General features: G+C 38.1%; 1 protein-coding gene across 1 annotated transcript in view; it reads left to right on the forward strand.

The window, feature by feature from the left end:
- The window catches only part of LOC306837456 (protein FAM163B-like), a 28,230-nt gene extending 14,095 nt beyond the window's left edge, over positions 1–14,135 (forward strand). The window contains exons 2-3 of the mRNA XM_079365148.1: positions 7,146–7,261; positions 11,476–14,135. Of these exons, the coding sequence (XP_079221274.1) occupies positions 7,169–7,261; positions 11,476–11,913 (531 nt within the window). The 5' untranslated portion in view covers positions 7,146–7,168 and the 3' untranslated portion in view covers positions 11,914–14,135. The remainder of the gene's footprint in view (positions 1–7,145; positions 7,262–11,475) is intronic.
- The last annotated feature ends 3,403 nt before the right edge of the window (positions 14,136–17,538 follow it).

The raw sequence follows: 17,538 nt of genomic DNA on the forward strand, positions 1-17,538 counted from the left end.
CTGTCTCTCTCTCTATCTGACAGCCTTTGCAATTTCCTAGAAAAGGTCAAACTTTGGGTTAGTTAAGCTGCTAAATATCTTTCAGTGGATTGATGGGGAAGGAGAGGTTTACCTGAGGCTGCCTCCATGTTGTCATTATTCTGGGTGATGGGTGCAGGGACACAAAGAAACGGTGGCAAAATGTATTTTTGTGTGTCTGGTGAAATGTTATGCTGGAACAGCGTGAGCCTGCGGGAGGCTGAGAGGGAGAATCAAGTGATGCTGCAGTCAGGGTCAGAGCTGCCTGACAGGATAAAATTATGAGGAGGCTTAAAGAGGAATTTGTAAGCTTATTTCAAAATGTGTACCTCTGTCTAGTGGTGTTGAGGAGGTGGGTTTGTGAAGTTTTTGGGGGGTCTACATTTGCATGCATTAAGGCTTAATGGAGATTAAAAAATAAACATAAAGAAACATCCAGTCAAAGCAATGTTACACCAACACATCACAGCTCAAGCTCATTTGAATAATTGATCTTATGCATCATGTAAATGTTTAGCTCAGTTATCTTCCTCCTCTCCTCCTTGGGGAACATTTATATACACAGACACTTTAGAGTCATTTGCATTGTAAATTGTTCTTACATTCTTCAGACTGGAAAATCAATCTTGAGCAAAATCAGCTAAGTTAGAGTTTTCTTTCTTTCAAAGGTCCTTTTATTGATGGACAAGAATGAAAAGCCATTGACTGTACAGTGAAATGTTCTGTCTTTCTTTTTCTCCCCCTGTTAATAAAAACACTTATCCATGTCATAAAACATCCAAACATAAAACACACCAAATGTTCTAAACAAGCAACCACAGTTTATATATATAAAAAAAAACATGTTCTGAATTAAACAATGGTAAAGAAGAAAAATTAAAAATTACCATTCAAAAAGAAAAGAGCATTTCTTCGTAAAAACTGAAAAAGTAACAGCTGAGTTGCATTAAGGATTTTAATAAATGGGCAGGATGTGGGATGATCTACCCACTCACAGACACCGACCATCTGTACATTTTATTCCCTGTTCTCCTGGTAATGCACCTGATTTTTTTTCTACTTTCAAGAGGTCATCATGTCACTGATTAAGTGCAAGTGGGAGGGAGGGACAAGATGCTTCTACTTAAGTAAAATGGCCGGCAAAGATTTATAAGCCAACACATTGAGTTTTCCTTTTGCCAACTCCGAATCTATAGATTTGCCAAAGATAGCTTTCAAAGGTTTTGGATCAAATTGATGGTGAAGGATTTCTGAGATTGTGGGAGAGCCAGGCTAACTGCGAAACTATACTGACGTTCTCCTGGCTTTACTTCCACACTTACATCTCAAGTAATGGAGTGGTATCCATAATTTAATCAATGTTACATCACTTCAAATACGTACAGTTTTCAAAATGTTGAACTATTCCTTAAAAACTGCACAGACATGCCACAGCAGGACGGGTTTAGCGCCAAAGAAACAGTAATGACGTGTACAAATGGGATCACAGTGGTGCTTTATTATCCTCATACCATGCAAATAGTGTGTGTAGTACGCATCGGTAAGTGATGTTGGATAAAATGAATGTCTCATTATGGAAATGCGAATAATTTATTTTTATTTTGTGGGTCTCATAGATTATGCTGCAAGCAACAGTATGTAGGTTGTGAAACGTGGGATGGAAATGAAATTGAATTCTCACTGATTGCATGGTTTAGTTAAGGATTGACAAAGAATAATCAAGGACAAATACTTGTAATCAGACCTTGTTAGAAAAGTGATGAATCATGCTGATGTGTCTTTCTCTTTTGAACAGAATCAAGCTTAGTTATAGAGGACAACTTAAAGTCTTAGAAAGAAACTTCTGGCGGAGCAACTTAATCACTGTTAGACATCTTTCACCAAACTTCAGGACTGTTTGGCTTATGTGATTTCCCAGAAGAACTGTGTATGTTTGTGCTCTGTGCCTTTGTATATGGCTGCAGATGTACAAATAAAATCCCCCTTTGACAGGTACAGCTGTAATATAGCTCTTTCCATTGTTCTCAGAGCATGTTATTGTCCCTTGTGTATATCTCGAACCTGCCACCTACCATGCGTGTGTACCCCATTCAGCTGAAAGCCTGTCAACAGCCATTATTCCTAGCAAGACCTCTGCTGTGATCCCTGCCATGTTTCATCAAAGCGTGGCAATTTACTTCAAAGCCCACTGTCTGAGCATGTTAGCTTGTACTAAAATTATTGCATTTGAGTGTTTGTGTGTGCATTGTTCCCGCTGCTTTCCTTCTTTTTTCCGCTAACCTTGTGTCATTCCTGTGGAGGAATACCAGCAGAAAGGGGCTGAGCAGACATGTTAGCCTTCCTCTGGAGCTATATCACAATAGAATCTGAGTTGCAGGTGTGTGTGTGTGTGTGTGTGTGTGTGTGTGTGTGTGTGTGTGTGTGTGTGTGTGTGTGTGTATGTGTGTATGTGTGTATGTGTGTGTGTGTGTGTGTGTGTGTGTGTGTGTGTGTGCGTGTGCGTGTGCTTGTGCTTGTGGGGTTAAATAATTTACGCTGTCCATTACCTTGCTATGGTTCATCCCTCACACACCATTCTGATTAAGGGAGCTTGAGGAGAAACACACATTCTGCCTCTCGTGTACAGTGATTAATGCATGTGTTATGTGTGTGCTGGTTAAGCAATCCAGTGTGTGTGAGCAGGAATAATGACTTTTCCTGCGTCATCCGATACAGTACATGCTTAATGTATCATCAGTGTTGTGCTAGAAAGGGCCAAGGGTTGGAGAGTATACAAACAATTTTCTGCAGAAAAAAGGCAGACATAATTTCTGCTCATAATAAATGTACAGGTTTCTGTATTACAGAATATAATTTAATAACATACAGTATGTTATCCACCTAGATTTAACAGTTAAGCTCTTATTTCTTTTCTGCACTAAAAAACTAAAAGAAGCCGATTACATTCTACATTTGATCTTGAAAACTATATAAAAGACACATTATTAATATCAAAATGATTTATGAAAATATATACAATACAATATGGGGTGTATTTGTTAAGTTCTTGTGAATTTAAAATAAATGTTCAAGCTTTTTATTTTATTTTGCAGTGATTGTTCCCTATACACACATTTGGACGAACAATAACAAAACGTAATTTGTTTTGAATCTTTAAAATGATCGATTGTCATTTCCTGAAGAAAAAAATGTTGATAACCTATCCTCCACCAAGGAGCGTATACTATTCTAGCCTCCAATGCAATGCATCTATGGATTTTTATGTCAAGCAGTTGTGGGTCATAACTGTAGCCATTATTGTCATTCAACAGCTCTGTAACATAGTTCTGCCAATATCCACATTTAAACTATTTACACTTTTACATTGAATTCACAAATAGCATAAAATGTGTATCCTTTCTTGTGATTTGACATTACACATTTAGGTAGCATTATACAGACTATATAAAGTACAATGTGTTTGTAAGGCCGCAGTGATAGGCACTAAGGAAGAGTATAACAAGCTACAGTAACACAACACTGATAAAATCATTGTCATTATATGAAGTTGTTGTTGAGGAGTAGACATGTATTCTTTAACATCCATATTAAAGAAAGTGACAAGTAAACATACAATGGGTGTCACATAATTATCAGTCCAATAATTTCCTCACTTTTAGCTTCGTTTTTTGTCTTTACCAACTCTAGTCGGAAATATATAGCCTTTAGCTGCTAAATGCTCCACTCATACTGTATAGGCTCTACCAGCTAGTTGCTAATTGTCTCTTTCTGAATTTTTGAGCTGGACAAGCAGCACACACAGAAGCTTTAAAAACTGCACTGATAAGAGCAGAAGAGTAAGCTTATTCATTTTTAGGTTTTAAGCTACATTACTGAAAAAAGTGAGCTGAAAGATGCTAACACACTGAATAAAGCTGAAAGCAAACGGCAGAGTTAATAATTATCTGTGGTTTCCTTGATCCCTTTCACATCATAGTTATCTGTCCCATTGTTCATATACATTTATTGATTACTGCAGCTTTAATCTCGTTATTATCCGCCTGTAGTTCATAATTAACTTTCAGCTTCACCTCACTGTCAGACAAACCCAGAGAGTTCGAACTTAACTCTCGGATTCCATGTTGTCCTTTTGTGACACAAAAATGTCACAAAGCACCACATTTCTATGTCAGTTGAACTGAAAAGCCTTCAAGGCCAAATTGCTCTCCCCTCTGGTTTTCCACCATATTGATTTGGTTGGTGGACTGTGTGGCCTGTAGATTGGATTAGTGTCCAGTTGTATTCCAGCCTGAGGGACGACTGGCTCTGATGCGTTTGTAGACGGGGCAGATTGTACACAGTTGAGACAATCTGATCCATTCTAACTGTATAGACCATTTCGAGAAAGATAATTCACTATAAAGGCTTGGGTAGTTTGGACACGTTATTGGCTGAGAAATGTCACATAGTGAAGAGGTGTTTTTTTTAGACTAAGAAGGTCATGGCTGTCACTCACACGGTAAAATGTACTGTCTTACAGTGACGTGTGAGCCGACTGAGGGATGTTGATGGAGAGCCTTGTTTTCAAGACATGGAACTGGAAAAGGCAACAAATGAATCCAAATCATATGCTGGTAAAGCATGAAACAGCACTTTTTTTTACATTTGCGTCACAGTGTGCCTTTTTTGGAATTGGCAGTCTGTGTTTTATATTTTTAAGTTTAGTGTTTTCTATTTGTGGGTGTGTCTATGTCACAGTTGAGTAAGATCTTGACAACATGCACCTATACTGCTGTGTGCTTGCTGCTGATAATGGCTTGCACCATTGAGTCATAGCTTAGCAACAAGCCTGCTGGCCTATTTTTGGTTTCAGGCAATTATCCACAATGCAGTGTGATGGTGTGGTGCTACGACACTTCCAGATTGTGGACGTAATGAAGGGAAAAAAGGTCTGTTGCCACATCTGTCAGATGTCTGCAGGGTTATCCCAATTTCATTATAGGAATGTTACCAACTAGGTGGCAACATTTCTCTGTGGGAAGATAGTCAGACTGAATATAGTTTGAGTTTTAATTTATAACTACAGGTATGTCATAAAAAAATCAAGTCAAATTAATGGAATTTAAGGAAAAATAAAGAGTTAACACATTCATGATCCACAAGATTTTCAAGAAATACATTTGGTAAGTAAAACAACTAGAAAAACACAAGTGACTGGCTTCAAAGTGGGCTTTCGCAGAAGTGTTAGAATAACTATGCAGGTTTCCTTAATCCTGTTTTCCCTTTCCTTTGAGTGGGGTCTGCTTTCTTCACCAGACAGAACTTCGCAAGATTCATTTACTTGTGTGATGCTACTTTCTGTGCCATCACAAGCAACAAAAACTGTATCAAACAGTCTGTGATCATATTGTAATGTGATCTTTTAAACAGGATTCAGGTTGGGGCTCCTATGGGTATCAAATTCAACTACATCCTAAAATGCTTTTTTTTCTTTGACAGTGGATGGTGTAAAGAGTACATAAAAGTCTCATTTGAGACTTTAAATGTTTATGATTAATGTGCATTTACCTTGGAGAGTAGAATGAATATTTAAAGCCTCCAGGCTCACGGCTTCTTCCTGTAATCCAGCTGCTGCAGAGACTGAAAAGAGGTAATTAAAGGGAAACATTGATCTAATAAACCCTGAATGAGGTCAGTTCAGTCTCAAGTCAATCACACAGCCACAAAATGTTCTTTTGACAAACTGTAGACTTGAATCCACGTCAGTGCTGCGTGCATGTGTTCTTCAAAACCCCTTTAAAGGATCTTTTCCAGTTTTAAGGACTGACTTAAGTAATTTGACGAAAAACATTTTTGTAGCTGGGCTTTTTTGAATTTTACTTTCCAGCATGCTAAAATCTAGGTTACATAACTTGAAATACATTACTATTGAATGTGAATTAAATATCTAGTTGTTTTTTTACAAAGCAATCGCACAAAAAGAAGATTCTGTAAATCATATTGATTACACATTCTGATGAGATAGATTAATGTTAAGCTTGGAGCACATGGGTATCAACTTCTGCATTTATTTTCATTTTTAAACTCTGATTATCGGCCAGTGGTCATGTAAAGCTGTCCAGCTGGATTCAAATTGATTTATGTTATGAAGGTCAGTGTTTTTTTCCCTCTCCTTTGCTTTTATAATGTGTGAGTTGTTGTGGTGTGGTTTCTTTCTTTTTTTGTATACCTTATTTAGTTATTTTAAGTGTCAATATCCACAAAGAGGATATGTTTTTGTCTTCTTTACCTGACTGTACTTTCAAAGCGTCCCTGCTTCTTGAGAAGATTTAGTTATGCATCTGCCTAAGGAAGTGTGGCACTCGAAATGCTGTTTCAATGTGACTTTGGGAAACCATGGCCAAGGATTTCTCTTGAATTCTTGTTTTCTTTTGTTTTAGTTTTTGAACCATTGAGCATGAACAAAAGTCTCTGGGAATAGGGATTCATGAGTTCCGGGTGCATGCATGAAAGCATGTTTGACTTTCATTCAGCCGTGTGTTTGCAATACAAATTTGCAAGAAAATCACTTGGCTAGGCCACTTTTCTTCATTTTCATGTGCCCCGTGTATGTTTTCCACCTCTCAACTTTTCTCCTTTATCCCCTCCATCATTTTATCGCACTGTTTCATATCCATTCATCAAATCCCTTTCTCTGCCTGTTTCCCAGCTCATCTTGACCTCTTTCTCCCACTCCCTCCAAATCTATTCACTGCTCACTCCATCTTTGTTCCTCTCACCTGCTCAGTCACTTCAGCTCTCCTCACTCCCATCATCCATTTATCTCTCAGCTCTTCTACCATTTCCACTGCTGTCACATGCTGCTCGCTCTATCTCACACACTTCTTCTCTTTCTGCCATGTTCCAGCTTGAGATTTCGTCTATATTTTGAGCAGCACTTGTAGGATGATTCTATTACATGTCTCCTAACTGCTGGATAATTCAATAAGCACCAGTGAGATGACACACAGTTATAATCTACTTAATAAAACCACTGTGATGATGAATTGTGTGCTTTCTGCTTTTTCTTCCTCTCCTCTCACTCCCTCTTTCCTTTACTCTTACCCACTCATATTCTCTCTCTGTCCCTCTTCTTTTGATCTCTGCAGGGTGTTGATGGAGAGCCTTTCGAATGACAGCCGGGACAGTGGTCATCACTGGTGGAATTCTAGCTACAGTTATATTACTCCTTATCATCGCTGTACTGTGCTACTGTAGGCTGCAGGTGAGACCACAGTTCATTTTCTCTCAAAGAGCTACAAGAAAATTGATGTCCCTAATTATAGCACTTAATTGCTAGTTGTAGGATGGTGTCAGATAGTTTGAAAAATACAGCTTTCATCAGTCTATCAATTACCGGTAATTATATGGTCTTGCCTTCAAGAGAGGGCTTCAAATAAGGTTTCTTATGGCCAACATTTAGCTCTTCTTTGGAACATATGCTGATGCATTTAACACCTAGATCAAATAATTACATTTATTAGCATATGGCTAGGGTTTTCAGACACATCATACAAACACACCTAATCATAATTAGACAGACGTAAAGCTAAAGCCCAGAAGCTCTTTGCGCAAACTATCAAAGTGTTTACATGCTGATTTATTTGACCAAGTAATTCAACATTTTCAGAATCTTTAGTTTAGTAATTTAACACACCAACACTCGCTAGCTAGCCCAAACACAGTAAAATTGAAGTCGATGTGAATGTCATTAGCTTTGCAGAAAATATTATTTGGACCAGTTAGCAGTTTGACCTGATGATAGCATGAAGTAAGAAGATCAGCCAAAGTCATTGTACCTCATTCGGGGGTTAAATGACTCTCTGACCTTATTTTATTGATTAATACCTGTTAGTATTTTAGACTTTCATCCTACAGCAGGGGAAAGAGAAGAATGCTCCAAATATAAGCTAACATCACTGTGAAGTTTTGGTGTTACGTTTTAAAGAACAACCATGTTAACTGGTAACTTTCAGATAATTAGACAGACAGTGTCCTAACAAATTTCCTTCTCCGTAATTGTTTTTGTACTATTATGTAAAACATACTAACAAGGAACGAACTTTCTGCAGTCTCTCCTGGCTGTCATAGCAACTGCTAAGTCATACAATAATTTTATGTTGTAATCAATTGTAAGTAATTGGGATTTAGACGTGCTAGTCTGCTAATTTCCCCCCCTCAATTCATGCGAAGCTAACCTAACAAAAGGCTTTTGGCTTATTTTCTACCTTACAGACGATAGTGTAGGATCAATCATTTCATCTAACTTTCGGAAATAAATTTGATTTTCCAAAACGGCTTTTGCTTTGATTTATCCACATCTAACAAAGTTTTATCTTGTTTAGCTGTACAAGCTGTATGACTGTAACAAGATGATAGAAGAGCTAAATGCCCTCACTGTGAACCCTAGATATCATGATGCATTACAGCCACTCAGAATAAGTAGTTTGAATTAACAATGTGACTGAGAAGCTGCTCTGACTGAAAAACACTGATCTCCTCTCAGGGCCAATCTTGCTGCAAATTCCACATTAAAAGGTATTTTCATACCTTTATGCCTGAGTTTTTTTTTCTTATACTCATTTTAAAAAGCACATTATTGTAAAAACTTTGCTCTAATTACTCTATAATGCTTAAGAAATGTACAAGAAGCAGTACTGAATGATTATGGTAACTCTGTCCCAATATTTTTTTCTTAAATGGATACTGAGCTCTCTTTATGTGTATCATCACACTTTAATCTTCAACATTCAGTTGTCAATCAAAACCCTGCTTACAGTTTGTATGAGAAAAAGAAGGAGGTGAGTGATCATAATGGTTGGACGATGCCCAATGCTGCATAAAGGGAAGTACAGTACATTGTCAGTCATCGTCTCTCAACAAAGGTTGGGGTTTCGATGCCCAGCTGCTGAAGCAACATGTCTGATGTGTCCGTGGGCAAGAGAGTTAACCCTGAATGGCTCATGCTGTTTCATCAGAGGCATATGTATGCATTTGAATGGGATGAGTTACATCTGATGGTCTCACTACATAGCGAACACTGCTGTCAGTGTGTGCATGGGTATGAATGGGTGTGACCTGCAGTGTAAAAGCTCTTTGAGTTACAGAAAATGAGAAAAGTGCTATATAAGCTAAAGTCCATTTACCATTTAGGTAGAGTAGCACTAAACATGTTTTCATCACCAATAGGGATTAAAAGTGTAGGCAAGGAACATGCCAAAAAGATAAAGTTATATTATGGCAGTTATGGTTGATAAAACTGTACTTATAAATATCTATTATGAAGTCACATATAATACAAAATACCCTTTATCACATTTTCTAACACTAATATGTTTAGGTTTATAGGCTTGATTACATACAGGATCAGAGAGGTTTGGATTTGGTGGCAAGAAGTTTCACAGACAGTTTTGGGAAGCTTTGAGACTTGTTTAAACTTGTTGAAAAGGAGTTTAATATGTTACTTTTAATGCCTTAGAATCCAGAGACCTGACCGCTTTGCCAATAAGTAAAACTCTTTGAAAGCCTGCCTGTTAATGAACAAATGTTAATATACCTGGCCAATTACTGTATATCCACATACAACATACTATGTCTTTATTGTACTGAAGAAGGAAACTAAAACTTTCAAGTTAATATAAATTGCTCCCAATGTGAATTTTTATTAAATGCGGTCCATTTACCAAGATCCCCTTGAAACTAAGGTATCATGGCTTCAGTGAAAAATGCATGAGCCTCTCTACTTAGAGCTAATTGCACTTCATAAGATTCTTCCTTTTTCATGGCAGAATCCAAACTAATCCCCATATTATGGCTTCATATTAGTTGGCCTGATGCCATGAATTAATTTAAAAGCTACATGGTGTGTGCCAGAAATAGCAACCACAAAATCTCCACTGAAAAGTGGATTATGTATACAAGACTATTTGTGCTGGAATTGTTTTGGGATTTTGGCTCAATTGAAAAAGTAAGAGACTGAAACCATGAGAGGCAAAACCTTTTTGACATCACGCTGTAGAACATGTGCAATTTCAACAAGACAACAAGTTAGAACATATGGTCATGTGGGCATGTTTGATTGGGTTTATGGGCTAAAGGTGATTATGAGAGACAGTGATTGTGGAAGATTGTCTACAGGGTGCAAATCATAGACAACTGTGGTACTCTAATGGTTCGCAAAAGCCCCTGGAAACCCAAATATTTTAACTATGTTTTATGGGATTGTAAGGGGTTTAACCCAATGCCCCTAATGCTGAATCTATAAAACAGACTGGATGATAGAAGACGGCATAACCCAATTGGGGGTCTGACGATACACACTGAGACTTAATGCAGGTTGTAGAACAGACAAGTTTTTAATGAGCACTGTGCATCCGTTAAATACCATTCACAGCATGCGTCATCAATTCCTTCCAGCTTTAGATTCCTCTGTACATGGTGTGGAGAATCATATTACTTTTACTCTTCGAATGTCAAGCATCTTATTGAGAACAATCTCTCATTACACTGCTGGTTGAGTCAGTACATTATGCTTCAGAGACATTACATATGATATAAATTTCTTCAATGGTCATAGCTACTCAGAATAGATTGTAGTCTGCTGACATCAACATCATTTCTACAGAGTGTACTCAAACTGAACGAATGCAGAGAGATTCGTACTATCAGGGATGATGGACATAAAATGGAGAATCTAAAACTTAACAAATATATTTTGTCAAACTTGAATGGCATTTGATTATTATAATTATTATTTTTGTTTTTATAAATTCCACAATCCAACCACAGGAAAAACTCACAAGCTCTTTGTCTGTGAATACCCTGTTATCCTCAGCCTCTGGTGAAGATGTGAAATTTAGAGGTGGTTGGTACTGCAGTTCTCTGTTTTTGCCAGGACTGAGTGCAAGCCAATGATAATCTATTTTTAACAATGGGTGTTGAATGTATAGGGGGTGTTAGTTCCATAATGCAGCACTAACTAACAAATAGTGGTTTCTCAACTCACATTAACTCCTAATTATAAGATGGATAGCAAAGCATTTTGTACTCCATAAATTTTATTGTTTTTATTTTGGAGTTTTTTAAGCCTTTTTCTAGAGCTAGGACAGTGGTTAGAGTCAGGAAGCCCAGGAGAATGTGAGTGAAAAAAGACATTCTGGGGAGGGGCCTCAGGTTGGATTGGAGCCCGGGCTGCCCACTGTCGAGGCCTCGAACCTCAGCCCATGGGGTACGCACCAACCGCTAGGCCCCTAATTGCATAGGATATGAATTGCAAGGAACAAAGTTTAATGCAAATTTTCCGTTAGCAATGCAAAAATTGAGGTGAAATGCTCGACATTAGTGTATTGCTTTCTCTTTATCACATTATTGAGCTCTCGCCCTCATCTCTCAGATAATTCTCCTTCTCTTTATCCCTTTGTTTCTTCCTCTCACCTCTAGTATTATTGCTGCAAGAAAGAAGAGTCAGAGTCGGAGGAGGAGGAGCCAGACTTTGCTGTTACGTCCCGCCTCCCACCAGTCCATTCTAATCACAACATTGTGGCGGCAACAGCCGCCGCCTCCTCCATCCCAAATGGCCCGGCCCTTTTCTCCACCCCCCCTCTGGCCCGGAAACTAACACGATCACAGACCTTCTGTCCGTCTTGTACGCACTATGAGATGCCTTTCTACCTCCAGCCGCCTCAGCCACAGATCCACCATCAGCCAGATGGGTTGAGGAATGGAGGAGACCGGATCAGCTACCGCAGTGTACAGCAGCAGGACCTGGAGCTGCCTGTGCCTGTGAACATTTCAAACTACCGGAAACCAAACCTGGCCCGGTCAGTGACCATGAGGGACATGTTCCAACGCAGCTGTAGCATCAGCACGGATGTTTAGCTGGTGTAAGTTTATGCTTAAATGAAACAAGATGGCCTTGGCTGGACTGGGCTTAAGTCTGATTGTTTGTTTTTTTTCATCTTGACCAGTGTATTCCAGTCTAGTGTTGTCTGATCCAGTCTGGTCTCTTTCTACTGGTCACCTACTGCAGAATGAAGGACTCAGATTGCTCTCAGGACAGGATTTTTAAAGGTACTATGCTCAGGTCCAGGACTTTACACTTGGGCCAATATAAAGTTTAAGTATAAAACAATGTTAAATTATCCCAAACAAGAACTTCTTGCTTTGGCTTGTTTTAAATAGCTATTTTTTTAACTTCAAGAATGGCATTTCTTTTATAATTTGATTTGTTCAGCCCTGACTCATCTAAACTCTTCTACCCATTGCCTGAATGCTAGACAAATTCCTGCCATGTCCAAATGACATTATCAGCAGGGATTTTCAGTCTGCCATAGCTGCTACACAAAAAATATGATTAGATGAAGTCCAATGGATCCCCCTCCCATGATGGGATGATCTGTCTGTTCCTCTGTCCACAGATTAGAGAGATTATAAAATATCAATCTTCACCAGTGGAAAACGCTAGAATAGGAGGGCAATGTGGTGTTTAAGCTGCCAGACACATACGTTTTAGACTTAACTTAACTTAGGCCATGATATTTAAATAAAAAGGGCTCTCAGAAGATGGAAATCCCTGCTTGTTTTCTACATTCTTTCATAGAGGGCTTCAATTTGAAAGGAGGCTATTTTCTCTAATACACCATACTACACTTCTGCAGAAAAAGACCTCTGTGTTTTTGCAGGCTAGGTGCCAAAGGGGACAGGTTCTTGCCTTTTGGTTCTGTGGGATTGTGTGACTATGCTTGCATGCATGTGTGCGTGTGTGTGTGTGTGTGTGTGTGTGTGTGTGTGTGTGTGTGTGTAACTATAAACTGTTATACAGAAGTTCTTTTTCCATACAATTTAACACATCTGTCACCCTTAGTGTATGTATACTGAACCCAGTGCTGGGTTGCAATAACATTTTAAACATTTAATGTAAAGGGTCAAGGGACTGTATTAGTTTATATGTGCCATGTTACTTTTACATTTATGGTGATGCTAAGAATGAAAAACTAAAGTGGGTTTTGAGGTGTTTTGTAAATGTTCATTTTACTGATTTATGACTAAACACAGTCTGAATTTGCAGGCGACAGTCAGTGCAGAAACTCTTTACATCATATCATTGTATTTCCTCACTGAAGTTTCATTTGATGGACTCTTCACTGCATTCTTTGTGTTTCCCCAATTTGTTGATCGAAAGATCTGTGTGCTAAAGATAATTTCACTTCTAAAGCAACATTTATAAATATTCAAAAGGCCATAGTATACACACCACTCTCTGTCTCTGTCTCTCTCTCTCTCTCTCTCTCTCTCTCTCTCTCTCTCTCTCTCTCTCTCTTGCTATCGACTCATTGGACTGAGGAATATTTCTTTAGAGAGTTCATCTTGGGATGCTTTTTTCCCCCTGCGCTCGGCTGACCAGCATGCCTGGAGAGCTCATATTCTAACAAGAGGAGTGTTTGGACCAAGACACACACTTAATGAATGAAATTACTTAATGCTTGATTTTTAAGAAGAAATGCTGATGGGTGTGTGAGGGTCTTGAAACTGATTGGACCTACCCCCACTCCTTTCTCCCTTCAAATGGATGCTATTTCTCTATTTCTCTTTTTCCGTCTCCGTGGATGTTTGATTAGCAGTCATTAGTTTATTTTCCCAAAGGGTGAAACAGTGACTGATTTTGTTATAATTTTCCCTCTTGTGACATGTGCTTCCCTGCAAACTCTCTTTGAATCACAAATCTACACCAGATACACACACACCCACACACACACACACACACACACACACACACACACACACACACACAAACACATACACACAGTTGTCAATGCTTTGCTTTTTATTACTTTTTAAAGAAAAATGTGACAGATGCACAAGAAATGTAATGTCATAAAGATTTATGAGAGAATATTATTAATATTATGAGTATTACTATTATTACAAGTGTATATTCAAATGCAGTGTTGCTTTAACCCTGAAGTATTTGAATAACGTTGCTTTATTTAAAGACCCAGCTGTTTTTAAGACTCAGTACAGTACAGCAGAAATATTTCTGTCCTTGTTTCTAATGTATAACTAACAGACACATTGTTGCTAATAAAATGGTGTGAAAATCCGCCTCATCTCTTTTGATTATTCTTTTAAAAAAAGAATGCGCGACTTTTGTTATACAGTAGGTGTGTGCCAGCATGAAACCAAAACAAATTGCAGTTAGTGGCACCTCCACTCTCCTCCAGCCGCACACCTCCTACCCCTCTCTACTCGTGCTGGCACAAAGGAGTTATGAATTAGAACGCAATTAGAACATTATTAAGCACCAGTAAGTACAAGGAGAGGATAAAAAATGTCCTTAGCTAAAGCTGCAATTGCCTGTAGCCGACTTGGTTGTGTTCGCAGGATCATGTTGGCACACTTAAATTAACTCATGGGGTCATATTGCACATAAATATTGATATTGAAGCGCCTAGAACCCCAACACCCCCAGCACCTTCTTACTTTAGGGTTTTTGTACTTTGTACATTACATTATTATTAAAGATTCTGAAAGTTTACATGATGTGGTTTGAATTGGGCTTCGTTACAATCAAGTCTCTTTATTTATTACTTCAAACTACAACTTTAATTCTAAAAAATAAATGGAGGAAAACGTTCAATGTAAACTCTTCAGCTATTTAAGTCTCTTCCTTGGGCTAACTGTTGAAATCCACATCTCTTGGTTATGAATTTTAGCTGGCTACTTGATTTAAGGTCTTTTGTTTGGCTTTTCAGGAGTGCAGTTGTATGAGGTACTGTATTAGCTTGTATTATGCTCAGTTAGCATGCCCCACTGTTTGGAGTTTTTCTATGGAAGCTAGACTACTGCTAGAGAAGGTTATCACAAGAAAGAGACTACTTTACCGAAAGAAAGTTTTACATGTAAACAACATTTCAGTTTAATAATACTATTTTAGTACAATTATTCAACTTGAGTTCAAACATTTCACACTTTCATGCATACCACGGCCTTGTGGGCTACTCTTACGCATGCTGTGCTATGTAATATGATGTCAGCTAGTTTTTTAACTAAGTTTTTAAGGTGGCAACAATGTTTTGGTCATGATGGCAATAAGGTAGGCAATTATTATTATCAGGGGGGAATAGGGGGCTTAAATGGGATAAGGGGTTTCTTCACAGAGCACTCCTCTCATTCAAATTCAAAAAAGATAATACCTGAAAAATATGCTTTGATCAGAGCACTACAACACTGCACAAACTTTTTTTTCATCTCAGGTTTGAATGGATGTCTCTATAAGAAAAGTGAATTTGTGCAATGCTTGATGGAAAAAAGGACTCTAGTTGGAGTAGATGCTAATAAGCTAGCATCTGTACACCACTTGACTCACAGAGAAAAAACATGATAAGAGTTTTTACAGTTTATGTCTTTGAATGGGATTAATGGTAAAATAAGCCAACCTGACACTAAGAGGTACACATGATAGTGACAATTAAAGAAGTCCTCTGTGCGGGGAGGCTAAAAGACCAAAACGGGAAGTATCATATATAGAGTAAGTCAGTCAGCAAACTGATCATACAATAGAAACATAACTAAAAACTATTTTTTGGAGAAAGAATTGTCGTAGTTATCAGAAGGATGAGTCAAAGCTAATTAATGAGAAAGCTTAAAAACACACAGACAGATGGAGGCAGTGAGGGGCTTATATCAAACCGAGGCCTCTCTGGCACAGACATGTATAGCCATTTTATGATGGCATTAATAACAGCAGTGCTTCAGACGTTAAAAAAAAAAAAAACCTTTACAGATTATGATGGATCCCTTTGATGTGGTGCATTCAAGTCCCTCTTTAATTCTATGTAAATTGCAAGCGCAGAAACAGGGAATTAATGTCACACTAGCATTCCACCCACGAGGTAAAGTGATAGGAAATGTAATTACTGACTCTTTCTTAGTCGACATAATTTGCATGTAATGATACTCAGACCACTTCATTGTAGCGCTACAGCATGTTTAGCATGCTGTAAGCTCAGGAGCAGCTTAGAAACTGCTTACCTTGCTCCAACAGATGAAAAAGCATCAATAACATCTAGTCTAAAAAAATACTGATATGATTGAGATGTTGTTGTAAAAGTGAGGTTGGAGATTTGTGACAGTAACCTTCCATCATGTCTGACTTTGTCCACCTCAGCAGAGTCTGTCTCATAGGGCTAACAATATATCAGCTGCTCTCTGCCTGAAAGTCCTTCTCACAGGCTATGGATGCTAGTCTGACTTGGCTAAAGATAAACACTAATCTTTCCATCTGACAGATGATCCAGCCAAAACTCTAAAATTGGGTGTATATCAAAATAAACTCAGATTTTTAATGGTAAATAATAAAAAGGTTTTTTTTTGTGAACATGGATGGTGTATTTTTGTGTATGTTTATGAGTGTCTGTACTGAATTTGTATGAATAAGCCCTTCTGCAGCCAATGTAAATTATTTAGTGGAATAATCGCTCCAGTGTAAGCAGAGCAGCATTTGGAGGTGTATCGATGTTTTATGACATAATTTGTATCATCTAACCCTCATCCTGCAGCTGCTCTCTCTCTCTCTCTCTCTCTCTCTCTCTCTCTCTGTCTTCTCTTTCTATTCCCCCCCTCCCTAACTCTCTAGTATTACAGTAGTGTGTGCGTACTGTATGTGTATGTGTGTTCACATTTTATAGTTCCTGGCCATAACTCTCCAACAGTTGAATTTAGATGCAGCACAGAAGAGCTGCTGGGATTCCATGAATTATGGACATGATACATACAAGGCTCGCAAGCATTACAAGCCTGAGCTTCCTATCCCTTCTCCTTCTCTCCTCTTTTCTCTGCTGTTTCATCCTCCTGTCCAGCCTTCTACACTTACACAGTAAGTCTTCTGCTGCTATATGTTCCTTACTTTTCTCATCTTCCACTTCCTTCCTCCCTTATTTCAAATAACTCTACTTTACTCCTTATCTGTATTCCACACCAACCTGCTATAAAACTTGTGTTGTCAACAGTGGACAGATTGTCTGGATTTCATTTCCTGAAATTTGGAAGTACTTTATTTTCATATTTATGATAGTCAATGAATCTAAAAAACAGCTTTGCTTATGAAACATGTACGGTATGTTCTTTGTGTGTGTTGGATAGATGAAACAAGAATTTTGAAAATGTTCCAAGAAATTATTCAAAATGACGGATGCATTGCGTTGCAGATGACTTTTGATCAGAAAACACTATAAAAAATTTAAAAAAATCTGTTTAGTGAAGAGATAAAAGGTACAGCTCCATCCACAGGGGGCGCCAATATCAATGCATGTTGAACTCATAAATCATGCTTTCTAGAATTCTGATTCTAGTAGAGCAAATACTAGTGAACAAGAACACGTGACATGCAGTCAGATGGTGAAATAACGACAAAATAATGACATTCAAGACAAAAAAAAAAAACATGAATAAAAATCAATCCTGTGACACAGGTAGGTTATAAAATATAAACAATGAATTATTATG

This window comes from Symphodus melops, assembly GCF_947650265.1.
Source record: "Symphodus melops genome assembly, chromosome: 16".
NCBI classification, from domain to species: Eukaryota; Metazoa; Chordata; class Actinopteri; order Labriformes; family Labridae; genus Symphodus; species Symphodus melops.